Source organism: Taudactylus pleione, unplaced genomic scaffold (genome assembly GCF_031769625.1).
Source record: "Taudactylus pleione unplaced genomic scaffold, aTauple2 ptg000479l, whole genome shotgun sequence".
NCBI lineage: Eukaryota > Metazoa > Chordata > Amphibia > Anura > Myobatrachidae > Taudactylus > Taudactylus pleione.
This window is the reverse complement of record NW_028284881.1, coordinates 1262577-1274867: the sequence shown is the minus strand read 5'-3', so window position 1 is coordinate 1274867 and position 12291 is coordinate 1262577. Positions and strand designations below refer to the sequence as shown.

Here is a 12291-nt window from a genome sequence, read left to right as displayed (position 1 = left end):
AAGGCCTAGTTGATTTTCCTGTTCAGTATCTGTTGATACTTTAATTACACTGTCATGTAACCGACTGGTATTTTCAGGGTTGTCCTAGTGCTCTAGCCTTGCTTTTGGGAGGCTTCCCTATAGTGGTAGCTCGCTCACCCTGGCTGGCTGTGACATCCGTGATTTTAACTGCGAGGGTATCCCGATTGTTTTCATGCTGTGTTCGGGCCTACAGCTGGTTCTGACTACGTACTTCCATCACGTTGGAAGTTATCGTTCTTGGGGTTTGTTGCTGTGGGTTTTTCTTTTCAGTTGCAGGGTGGCAACCCTGTGATTAGTTGAACCTCAAGAAGTGTCCGGGGCAACTGTTCCGTCTTTGCTTTAACTCCTGGTGTTCTCTTTGTTCAAGAAGTCAGTAGTCAGGCTCAGTTCTGTAGATTGGTATCATTTTACGTACATCTATATGATTTGCTTATTTCTGGAAGTGCTGGTGTTCTGCTGTCAGGAACAGTTGCATTTTCCTGTGTTACCCTCTGGTACAGGTTTCTTGAGGTTTTTTTTCTCATGTTACCACCTCTCCTATGGATTCGTTTTGAAACTCACTGTGAACAGGGGTCCTGTTGCTCTGTTTTCAGCTGGGATTATGGTGTTCTGAGGATCTCGTCTGCTGTTGTCCACCGAATGGTGGGTTTCCCTGTTCCATTCGACTTACTCTGTACTTTGTGGAATTTCTGTGGCGGTTTAGCGAGGAGTTTTGATTGTCTCCTGTGCTCTACATCACTTGTCCTCAGCACTTGTTTTTCACTTGGGCTTATGGTTCCTGTTTCGGTTTTCCGCAGGCTTAGCAAGTTCTCAGCGCTTCCCACCCGGAAGGTTAGCTTTGGGACGTCCCCACTGTCTTGAACTCCAGTGTCCCCTAGTGGATGAAGGAGAAAACAGGATTTTGGTACTTACCGATAAATCCTTTTCTCCGATTCCACAGGGGACACTGGACGCCCGCCCAGCGCTGCGTATCTGCCATTTTGTTAGGTCCTTATATGGTTGTGTGACTGCAGGGTTCCCTGCAATGGGTTCCTCTGTTCTCCTTCAGTCGGTCTTGTTCCATTCTGTGGTCTTCTCCTTCTTGTTTTCTCTCGGGCTCAGTTCTTAAACTGGGGCTGATGGGGCATAGAGGGGGGAGGAGCCAGTCACACTTCTAAATTATTTAAAGTGCCAGGCTCTACTCTACCACCGTCTATACCCCACTGTCTTGAACTCCAGTGTCCCCTGTGGAATCGGAGAAAGGGATTTATCGGTAAGTACCAAAATCCTGTTTTTTTTACTTACACAAAATTGGCTGCTAGCTATGAAAAGGCTTATGCAGCACTGATTGGAGGGTCCACATGTAAAACCGATGGCCAGACTGACTGGGTATAACTCAGGAAACTCCCCATTTACTGTTTTATGGGGTGCACACGCTTTGCTGAAACACATCACTGAAAATGTATATCTTGCGTCATTGAATCTTCATCTCCAACCATCCACCAGAACATATAACTGCTAAACTTGCTACTAAAACATGTATGACTCTTCCAGTCATTTCAAAGTGATAATTATTCACATATAAATAGAAACCATTATGGGAACCCTTATCTTGAGCTTTCTGGGCCTCTCTACCTATAGTTTATCAGAAATAAGATTTCTTCTACTGTACTGATTGATGGCTGTTACCATTCTTCTTTTTTTATGACAAATGACTCATTGGTAACTGAGGAGATATAGATGCTCAAGGGTAATGCTGAAAGCTTTCCAATGTTAGGTTTAAATGCTTGGTCACAATGTATTTCTGCTACATTCCGAAATATATTATGTTTGTTACAGAAATTGTAATATTCTCTCCAAAGGTGGTAAGTGCCACCACGTCAGGTAAGGGATTTTGATTGGTGGTGGTGGTTTTCACATTATGCAATGAACCTTTTATTCACATGGCTATTCCTGGTGGTTTCTGTATCTGGTGTTTTTTATTATCTTCCTCCCCTCCACTTCCCCCTCCATAGGGCCATGTTCAATTTGAAGCGAAAAGGCCGTAATTTTCACCTATTTTCATTTATCCCTGTATTCAATTTCAAAGACTTTTTGCTGGTGCGAAAAGTCTTGTGAAAAGTTATCCCCGTTTTTTTTTTTCCCACATTTCTACTCATTTCACTATGTGCTGAAATACAGCAGTTATTGAGCTACAGATGATTGTTTTACTGTGGCACCTGTCTGCTACATGAGTGATAAGTTTGAAATAAGTAGTACCGTATATACTCGAGTATAAGTCGACCCGAATATAAGCCGAGGTACCTACTTTTACCACAAAAAACTGGGAAAACTTGACTCGAGTATAAGCCTAGGGTGGGAAATGCAACAGCTGGTAGTGCCCCCAGTGGTAATCCCCCCTTTTAGTGCCCCCAGTAGTAATCCCCTCCTGGTAGTACACCCAGTGGTAATCTCCCCCCCTTCCCCCCAGTAGAGAGAGACGTAATAAAAAATAAATCACTTACCTGAAACCCCAGCTCCTGGTCTCGTCGCTAACAGCTCCTCCGGCCGTTTTGCATGGGAGAGACGTCATTACTCATGACGTCTCTCCCATTACCCACGGCGGGAGCCGGAAGATGGCTCCCGCAATGGGAGCAGCAGCAGCCGATGACAGACTCTCGTCGGCTGCTGATTACAACAAATACACAGCTGCCGGCTCTGGCGACTGTGTGTTTGTGCTGTGTAGCGCTGACCGAACTCGTCCGGTCAGTGCTACACACTTCACTCGAGTATAAGCCGAGGGGGTGCTTTTTCAGCACAAAAAATGTGCTGAAAAACTCTCCTTATACTCGAGTATATACAGTATGTGTTATTTACAGCATTGACTCTTGTTGCATATTATGTACATTTTAACAATAAATAGAGGGGTGTATTAGGGTTAGAAGAACATTTTTTAGCTACTCATTGGTAATCTTGTAAATTTATTTGGACTATTGTTTAAAATCTTGTAACATTTTTGATCTTTCTGTGTATTCCTGTGCACTTGTACACTTCAGTTCTAATGTTGTATTCTCTAAAATGTTATATTTCTAGCTGACCTACTCAATGGTACAAAGAAAGATATTTCCAATAAGGAAGTGACAAGAATATGGATTAATGACGATATTAAAATGAGAAGCTTTTCTCCAACGAATGTAAGTCACATTTGAAGCTCTAGATTTTGCTGATCATTATAGTCACTTTTTGTGTGGTATCTTTTTTTTTTTACTTTTAACCCTTTCTAATCTCCTTTTTGTTTTCGCAACCCACCTGCCTGTGCATCTTTACTAACACATGGCGTACCTTCCTGTTCAAATTCGCTCATTTAACTTAACTTCTGACCACAGGATTCTGCTCGCACCCTCCTGAGGTGCGATCAGAAAGCCGACTAAACTAGGGCTGCAATGCTATTTTCTGACTTAGCTTGTGCGCTAACAGCATTGCGCCAGCACTAAAGTCGAAGAATGCGGTTTACTGCAACTAAACTCCCGGCTTAAGGTGCCAAAATCAGCATCTCCAGACTAAGTGCTGGACCCGATTGGGACAGTTGGATAAATCTTTCCCGTCGCTATTCGAATCGCTCTGAATGAAATTGCCCCCAAGGAATATAATTGCTAAAATATGCTAATGACTCTCTCGCCTCTCAGTGCTTAGAGACGCCCAATGAATGCATCTTGCATCTGACGCTCACACACAATGCAGTAAATGACTAACTCATATCTGGCGGCCATCATCCTTTAGAGTAAATCTAAGCTGTTGCAGACATAGAGGGTCTCCGCCCCCACCCACTCTCCCTGTTGCTTCCTACAGATGCTGACTACCTGTCACTTACTTTGGCGAATGAATCCCCTGTGTGAGCGTAATAGCAGTTCAAAGTGCGGAGCTCCTTACACACGTATGCAATGGGTAACCATCAAACAGTCACTCAATCTGAGTAATTATCGGCATTGCGTCCACATCTGCATCAGGCCCTTAATTCAGTATCCTGAAATGTTCAGTGGTGCCTAGGTATTATTTGAGCTGTATCACATTTAACATGAATACAAAACTGCTTCATTAAACAAAAAATAAATGGCTTACTGTTTTTGTACCTTTCTGTAACCTGGGTCCATGATCGTGAAAAATAAAGCAGGCATTTTTCTCCTCCATCCACTTGTGTATACTGCAACACTGGGCTCTAGATGGTGGTATGCGGAGCCTGGCACTAGACCTGAGAGAATTATAATTGTTATTGATCCTGGGGGCAGACTGAGCTCACTTTAGTGGCAGCTTTTGCCTGCACTGCGGTACGTTCTCCAGATGGATCCGCCAGTGCTGATGCATGCTAGAGCAAGGGTGGGCAATGAGTGGCTCTCCAGCTGCTTTGCAACAGTTTTAGCATGGCCAAATAGCAAAACTGGCAGGACATGCTTGGTTGTGTAGTTCTACAGCAGCTGGAGGTCTGATTATTGCTCACCCCCAGGCTAGAGTCTGGGATCCCTGGATGCCACTGACTTCGGTCTCCAGTGCGCGGTTTGAGCAGCAGCATCTGGAGTAGCCAGTGAATATATGATTTTGTCTTGTGACAGGAAATCCTATTTAAACCGAGGTCACTTCTCTCTCCTGCTTCAGATGTCTTGGTTCTGGACATTGTGACTGTGGCATACAGAATAGACTTTCAGAGTCTGCCTCTGAAGTTTTTCACCACAGGTCTGCCCACATCTCTACAAAAACATCTGGGGCTGTTAAGGCTCTGATTTCTTCAGAGGTCATGGTCCCTGTTCCTTCAATCAAGAAAAGACTGGCTTCTATTACAATTTCTACTTCAGGGTCCATAGGGTATCCACAGGATACCTTGGGGTATAGGTGTGACGTCAGTCATCGGGCACCATAGAGTTAAGCTTTCAGCCTCCCAGGATGCACTAGGGTCCCCCTCCTATACCCCGCCCCCGAGCCAAGGCACCTCAGTTTAGTTTGGTGCCCGGCCGGAGTCTGGTGCACCTGTTGGAGTGGGGGCTAGAAGAGCCCCTGAAGTTTTCCTGCATGCAGCTGTGGCTGCACATCTGGATGTACAGCATGGACAGTCAGTCCTGACATCCATGCTGTCTTCCCTACACCCCTGTCGGTACCAGAACACCGGTACCGATCCGGGGATGCTGGTGAGCATCTGGGGTCACAGCTAGCGGTGACCCCAGATGTTCCGGACCATGGCAGGAATCAAGGGGGACAGCGAGGTAAGCAGCGGGGTCCCGCGGTGGGTCCCCGCTGTTACATGGTCCAGAGTCCCCAGGCAGGGGGCTCCCTGGGGACTGGCTGCAGCGTGGAGCCAGGTAAGAACCTGCGCTTCCACTACCCCCTGGGACAGCGGACCGCAGCAGAGCGGTAGCGCTGCGGCGTCCCGAGGGTTAAATGCATGCCAGGGGAGCGCGCCTTCCCTGTCTCACAGCTGGCGCCTCCCCCGCTGCGCACAGTCCTCCCCCAGGCCAGCCTCCTCTCTGCTCCTCGGCGGCCATCTTCCTGAACGCATGGTGAACGCTGCTGGAAGCCTGGACGGAGGCATCGTGGTCTGGGTCCCCCCGCATACCTCTCCTCCGCTGTGGTCAGGTCTGTGTATGCAGCGCAGTGTCCTGCCAGACCCTGTGTCTGCGTAGTTGAGTGATCAGCGCTGTTAGTGCAGGAATTGATTTTCTTTGCATTGTGTGTGACTGTGCTAGCGCTGCTGCCTGTATCTTTTATTCTGACTGTCGGCTTTATTTCTGTCCCTTTTCTTTCTGCTAAGCCCTTGCGGTGCGGTGCTGCAGGGAGGTCTCTCGCCTCTTTAAAATACAATTGGTAAGAGGGGTCACATACTTGGTACCATTATGTCTGAAAGTGATTTTCCTCTCCGGCTACTGTGTACTACGTGTAAAGTACCTTTAGCGGAGGGGGAGGGTAGCGCGGAGGGCCTCTGCCGGCAGTGTTTGTCAATGGCGCGGCCTACTACGGTTACAGCACCGGTACAGGAGCCGCCCTGGGCTTGTTTCGCTCAGGCGCTTACAACCTTAGTGGGCCAGTTAGCTCCGCAGCCCGCATTTACGCAGATAGGTTTGTCCCAGCAGTCAGTGGTGTCGTCACCCATGCAGGGTTTCCCAAGACAATTGGTGGTACCCCGCAGTCTCCCTATTTCCCCTCTCCCGGTTTCTCAGGAGCCGGCGTGGGTTAACTCCCTGACGACTGCTGTACAGCACTTGTCAGATGTGTTGCAGGGGGAGGCTGTGATGCGGCCACATAAACGGCCGTTGGCGTCTGTCGGCTCCTTATGAGGATGACGAAGGGACGTCTGATGATGGGGAGATTCTGGATCCTTACGATCAGGAACCTCTCCATACTAAGGACGCTGATGCTAGGTCCAAGGTGTATATTCCTGGACTTATTCGGGCAGTCCGCACAGCCTTGGTGATTGAGGACGAAGTTCCCCCAGCTGCTAAATCCAAGTATGCCTTTTTTAAGGATGTGAAGGGTGACGCCACAGTCTTTCCCCTTTCGGGTCAGTTAGTGGACCATTTAGAGGAGGCGTGGAAACAGCCCGGCAAGCGATACCAACCGCAGAGGCGCCTGGCGGTGGCTTATCCTTTCTTGGATGATTATTTTGCTCAGTGGGAATCCCCTCCACAGGTGGATTCTCATGTGACGCGTCTTGTCCGTAGTGCCACATTGCCGATGCCATCCATGTCCTCCCTTAAGGATGCTACGGACCGCAAGGTGGAGATCTGCCTGAAGTCCGCTTATTCCCTTGCGGGGGGGAGCAGCGCGGCCGGCTATGGCCATTTGCTGGGCTGCCAAAGCGATGAAGCGCTGGGCGGATTCATTGGAGGCGTCCTTTGATTCCGACTGTCCGGCCGAGCAAACGGAGTTGATTGGTAATCTCCGTGATTCGGCCACTTATATCAACGAGGCGGCCTTAGACATTAGTACCCTGGTGTCTCAATTTCTTCAGCAGCGGTGGCTGCTCGTCGCACCTTGTGGTTGCGATCCTGGAAGGCGGACGCTGATTCCAAAAAGGGTTTGGAGGCGTTGCCCTTTAACGGAGAAGTTCTCTTCGGTCCAGATCTGGACAAGATTGTGGCCACGCTGGCGGCAGCCAAATCGGCATGTCTCCCGTTGGCCGCTGTTCCTTCTGGTTCAGGTCCATCGTCCTTTCGGTCTTATAGGGCCCAGGGCAGGCCCAAACCACAGTCTTTTCCCCGACAGGCTGGTCCCAAGAAATCGGCCAAGCCCCGGAAGCAGGCATGGAGTACCAGATGTCCGGCCCCTAAGCCTGATGACAGGCCTGCGGCCTGACGGTCCGGACCTCCCTTTGGGGGATCCCAAAGTGGGAGGCCGCCTGCTGCAGTTCGCCCGGTGTTGGTCGGTCACCACGACAGACACTTGGGTTCTCAAGGTGGTCTCCCACGGGTACGCCCTCTCTTTCCGGCACAGACCCCCGACTCGATTCTTCACCACGGGTCTACCATCAGACCGGAACAAGGCCACGGAGCTGCGGAAGGTCTTGCACACTATGCTCCAGGCTGGAGTTATAGTGCCTGTTCCATTCTCCCAGAGGGGCCAGGGTTTCTATTCCAATCTTTTTTTGGTGCAGAAACCCAATGGGTCGTATCGTCCGATTCTCAACCTCAAAGCTCTCAACAAGTCTTTGCGGCAGCCGAAGTTTCGGATGAAGACCCTACGGTCCATCATTCTGGCGCTGGAACCTGGGGACTACATGGTGTCATTGGACATACAGGAAGCTTACCTGCATGTCCCTATTCTTTTGCGCCATCAACAGTTCCTCAGGTTTGCAATCCGCAGCGACCACTTACAGTTTCGGGCGTTACCTTTTGGCCTGGCGACAGCACCGCGGGTGTTCACCAAGGTGATGGCGGTCATGGCAGCTTCTCTGCGGCTGCAGGGAGTCTGCATGTTGCCGTACTTGGACGACCTTTTATTAGTGGCAGGATCTCCGGAGCTCCTTCTGCGCCACTTGGACCTGACCATTGCGCTACTGCAACGGCACGGCTGGTTAATAAACTGGCAGAAGTCCACTCTAATCCCGTCTCGGCGGATTCGGCACCTCGGAGCCTTATTGGACTCGGGTCAGCAAAGGATCTTTGTGACGGGGGAAAAGATCTCTGCTTTATAGTCGAGGGTGCGCAGTTGTCTGCACAGCCGCTGGGTGTCTCTACACTCGGCGATGAGGTTACTGGGCTCCATGGTGTCGGTGTTCGACATGGTGGAATATGCCCAGTTTCACTCCAGACCTCTGCAGCACCTGATCCTGTCCAAGTGGAACGGGCTGCCTCAGTCTCTGAAGTCCCAGACAATAGTGCTCACCCCGGAGGTTCGCCTGTCCCTTGCCTGGTGGTTGCAGACGACCCATCTCAGCAAGGGACGTCCGTTCTGGATACCAAATTGGGTCCTGTTGACAACGGACGCCAGTCTTCGGGGCTGGGGAGCAGTTTCGGGTCCACACTTGTTCCAGGGCAGGTGGACACCGACAGAAGCGGAGCTTCCAATCAATATCTTGGAACTCCGTGCTCTCCAGCAGGCACATCGGGTTCTCCAGGGTTGCCCGGTGCAGGTCCAGTCGGACAACGCTACCACCGTGGCCTACATAAACAGGCAAGGAGGAACCCGAAGTCGGGCGGCTCTCGTAGAGGTGTCTCGGATCCTGGTATGGGCGGAGCGCAATCTTCCGGCCATATCAGCTGTCTTCATCCCGGGAGTGCTCAATTGGGAGGCGGACTTTCTAAGTCGCCAGGACGTTCATCCGGGGGAATGGTCCCTGCACCCGGACTTTTTTCAACTGCTGGTGGACAGGTGGGGTCTTCCAGAGATCGACCTCATGGCATCTCGGCACAACAACAAGTTGCCGGTGTACGGGTCTCGCACAAGAGACGAAGGTGTCTCTGGTGGATGCTCTGTCCCTCCGGTGGACGTTCCGGTTCGCATACCTGTTTCCTCCGGTTTCCCTTCTTCCACGGGTAATCCGGAAATTCAAACTGGAAGGAGGGACGCTCCTGTTGATAGCTCCCGCATGGCCCAGACGGCACTGGTTCTCAGACCTTCAGGGTCTGTCCGTGGACAGTCCTCTGCGGTTGCCGCTACGACCGGACCTTCTGTCGCAGGGTCCTTGTCTTCACCCGGACCTGACTCGGCTGTCTTTGACGGCGTGGCTGTTGAGACAGCCATGTTGAGGTCCAGGGGTTTTTCCAGCTCTGTGGTGCGTATCATGTTACGAGCTCGGAAACCGTCTTCCGCGAGGATATACCATTGCGTGTGGCATACGTTCTTCCAATGGTGTCGACCGAGAGGTTATGCACCGCGGGAGTTTCGTCTGTCTAGGATACTCGCCTTCCTACAAGCGGGACTAGATCATGGGCTTCGCCTTGCATCTTTAAAGGTACAGGTTTCGGCCCTGTCTGTCTGGTTTCACCGTAGGATTGCTACAATCCCGGATGTGCGCACCTTTATGCAAGGTGTTCTCCGCATTCAGCCGCCCTTTGTTCCACCTGTGGCGCCTTGGGATTTGGCTGTGGTCCTGAGGGCTCTCCAGGGACCGCCGTTTGAACCACTGGGTTCAGTGGATCTTAAATGGCTAACAGCTAAGACTGTTTTCCTTCTGGCCATAGCTTCGGCCAGACGTGTTTCTGATTTAGGGGCTCTCTTGTAGACCCCCTTTCTTGATTTTTCATGGGAACAGGGCAGTGCTCCGCACTCGACCTGAATTTCTTCCCAAAGTTGTTTCCCAGTTTCATGGTAACGAGGAAATAGTTGTTCCGGCCTGTAACTCACCTGGTCTTTCAGTGGGTGAGGCCACTTTGGATGTTGTGCGGGCCTTAAGGACTTATGTTGACCGCACTTCTTCGTTTAGGAAGTCGGACGCCTTGTTTGTTTTCTATGGCTTCCGTAAAAAGGGTTGGTCTGCTTCAAAGCAAACTTTGGCAGCCTGGATCCGTATGGCTATTTCTGAAGCTTATCTTCATGAAGGTCTGCCGGTTCCTCCTTCTTTGAAGGCTCATTCCACTAGGTCTGTGGGTCCTTCGTGGGCAGCTCGACGTGGTGCCTCTGCAGTCCAGATCTGCAAGGCTGCTACGTGGTCCTCTGTCCATACCTTCGTGAGGTATTACAGGTTTGACACCTTTGCCTCTCAGGATGCTTCCTTCGGGCGGCGGATTCTCCTTTCAGCACAGGAGTGTCCCCACCCTTAAAGGATACTGCTTTGGGACATCCCCAAGGTATCATGTGGATACCCTATGGACCCTGAAGTAGAAAATATGAGATATGGTAAGACCTTACCTTTGTTATCTCTATTTCTACGAAGTCCATAGGGTTCCACAGGACTCCCGCCCTGTCGCACCTGTGCTGCAGATGGGCTTTGGTCTGGTCACCAGTTTTCCCGTCTCCCTCTGGTGAGAGTGTGATTCTTGTGTGTATCCAGATCTTCTTTCTCTCTTCTTTCTCCTCCTCCGGCCTATGGCTTGGTAACTAACTGAGGTGCCTTGGGGCGGGGTATAGGAGGGGAACCCTAGTCATCCTGGGAGGCTGAAAGCTTAACTCTATGGTGCCCGATGACTGACGTCACACCTATACTCCAAGGTATGCTGTGGAACCCTATGGACTTCGTAGAAATAGAGATAACAAGGGTAAGTTCTTACCATATCTCATATTATTTTCTCCTTCATCCACCAGGGGACTGGTGGATGAAAGGAGCTGGCACTCTAAATCTTTAAGTGTGAGTGACTCCTCACCCTCTGTCCCCCAGAAGCCCCAGTTTTAGAATTGTGCTAGAGAGAGCCTGTCACATAGGGCTGAGCTGCAGCCAACAAATAGTATTTTTATCTTTATTTTAATTTTTATTTATTTTCATAGCTTTCCCACAGCATTGAGGACAGGCTGACTGAGAACTCTGCGTCTGTCAGCCTGCTACATGGAGGCATCTGGAGGGACCCGCCGCCACTAATAAAGAGTGTGTGTCTGGGTCCCAGGCACCATGGCAGTAGCTCAGGGAGGGACACGCTACAGTTTACTATAGAAGCTGCGTCCGTGCTACCCTATGCCTAGTTTACAGTCCTGATTTCCAGCAGTGGCAAGCCTAAATCTCTTCCCCCGACTAGCAGGGGACTGAGATAGATCTGCAGCCCCTTCGCCCTTCCAGACTTGGCTACCTGTGCTGTAATGGCTCAGCACTAGCGTTGCTGAAGAGGCGGAGCTACCGCGCAAAATTATGAGAATGCAATGGCAGTCTCCCTCAAAGGGCTGACTGTACAGACTGTCCCCAGTTTGAAACTGGGCACAAACAGGTGATCCCTGCACTCTCAAGCTGACCTACTAAATGAGCTCCAGTTGCTCAACAGGTTAATAGAGCCAATTATATCTTGTAACAGTCAGCTAGAGCGCTGTCTCGCTTTAATCAGACAGCATCAGAAATACAGCACTGACAGTGCAGTGCCTTGCTGTCATTAGCAGTGAGAGCCGGCGTGGAGCGATCTCCCCTCCCTCTGCTCTAATGCCTAGCGGTGAGCAGCAGGGGTTACTTTGCCGGTTCAGAGTAGGCCGGAGCTCTGTTCCCGGCGGTGAGGGTGCGGGGTTTAGGTCCAGCGGGCATTACTGCTCCCGGCAGCGTCATAGTACACGTCACCTGGCTGGTTTTTACTCTGAATTGTGCTTGCGGTACGGTATGGTCAGCCTCAAGCGCTCAAATGGTGTCCGATGTACCGATGGTTGCATACACTTCCTGGACATGACGTGCGCAAGTGGGCGTCTTTAGGCAGGCTGGTGGGCATCTACATACAATGAGCAATCGCACGCCAAGACATAGTGGGGGTGCTAATGCCTTGCTGTGCGATCGCCTGCCTTCCCAAATTTGCATACGGTGGGTGCGAGCGTATGCATGTAGCAAGCGGGTCTGAGTCGAACCCAGAATTCTGTGTGATGGCGATCCCGATGGTGTTCTCCCATGGGAGGCCGTCTTCTCCGTTGTCAGGAAGTTCATCCCGGAGAATGGGCCCTTCCCCCGGCAGTTTCTCTAAAGTTCGTCAGAGGATGGAGCAGACCAGACATGGATCTCATACCCTCCATGGCAGAATCATCACATTTTGGGTACGGCTTCAGGACTCTGGAGCCGAGGGCAGAGGCGGTAATTGCTCTGACAGTGCCTTGGAGGTAAGCTGTTGTGCTTCCTCCAGCTTTCCCTTCCGCGAGTCCTCCAGCATTTCAAGCAAGTAGTGGCCGTGGTCATCTTGGTGACTCCGCACTGGCCCTGTTGGGACTTGTTCT

General features: G+C 50.8%; 1 protein-coding gene across 5 annotated transcripts in view; it reads left to right on the top strand.

The window, feature by feature from the left end:
• The window catches only part of SBNO1 (strawberry notch homolog 1), a 91137-nt gene that overhangs the window by 14359 nt on the left and 64487 nt on the right, over positions 1 to 12291 (top strand). For 4 of the 5 annotated variants that reach the window (XM_088449142.1, XM_088449139.1, XM_088449141.1 and 1 more), the window contains exons 5-6: positions 1840 to 1884; positions 3073 to 3173. In XM_088449142.1, coding sequence (XP_088305268.1) covers positions 1840 to 1884; positions 3073 to 3173 — 146 coding nt within the window. The remainder of the gene's footprint in view (positions 1 to 1839; positions 1885 to 3072; positions 3174 to 12291) is intronic. The other variant, XM_088449140.1, reaches the window with a different exon arrangement.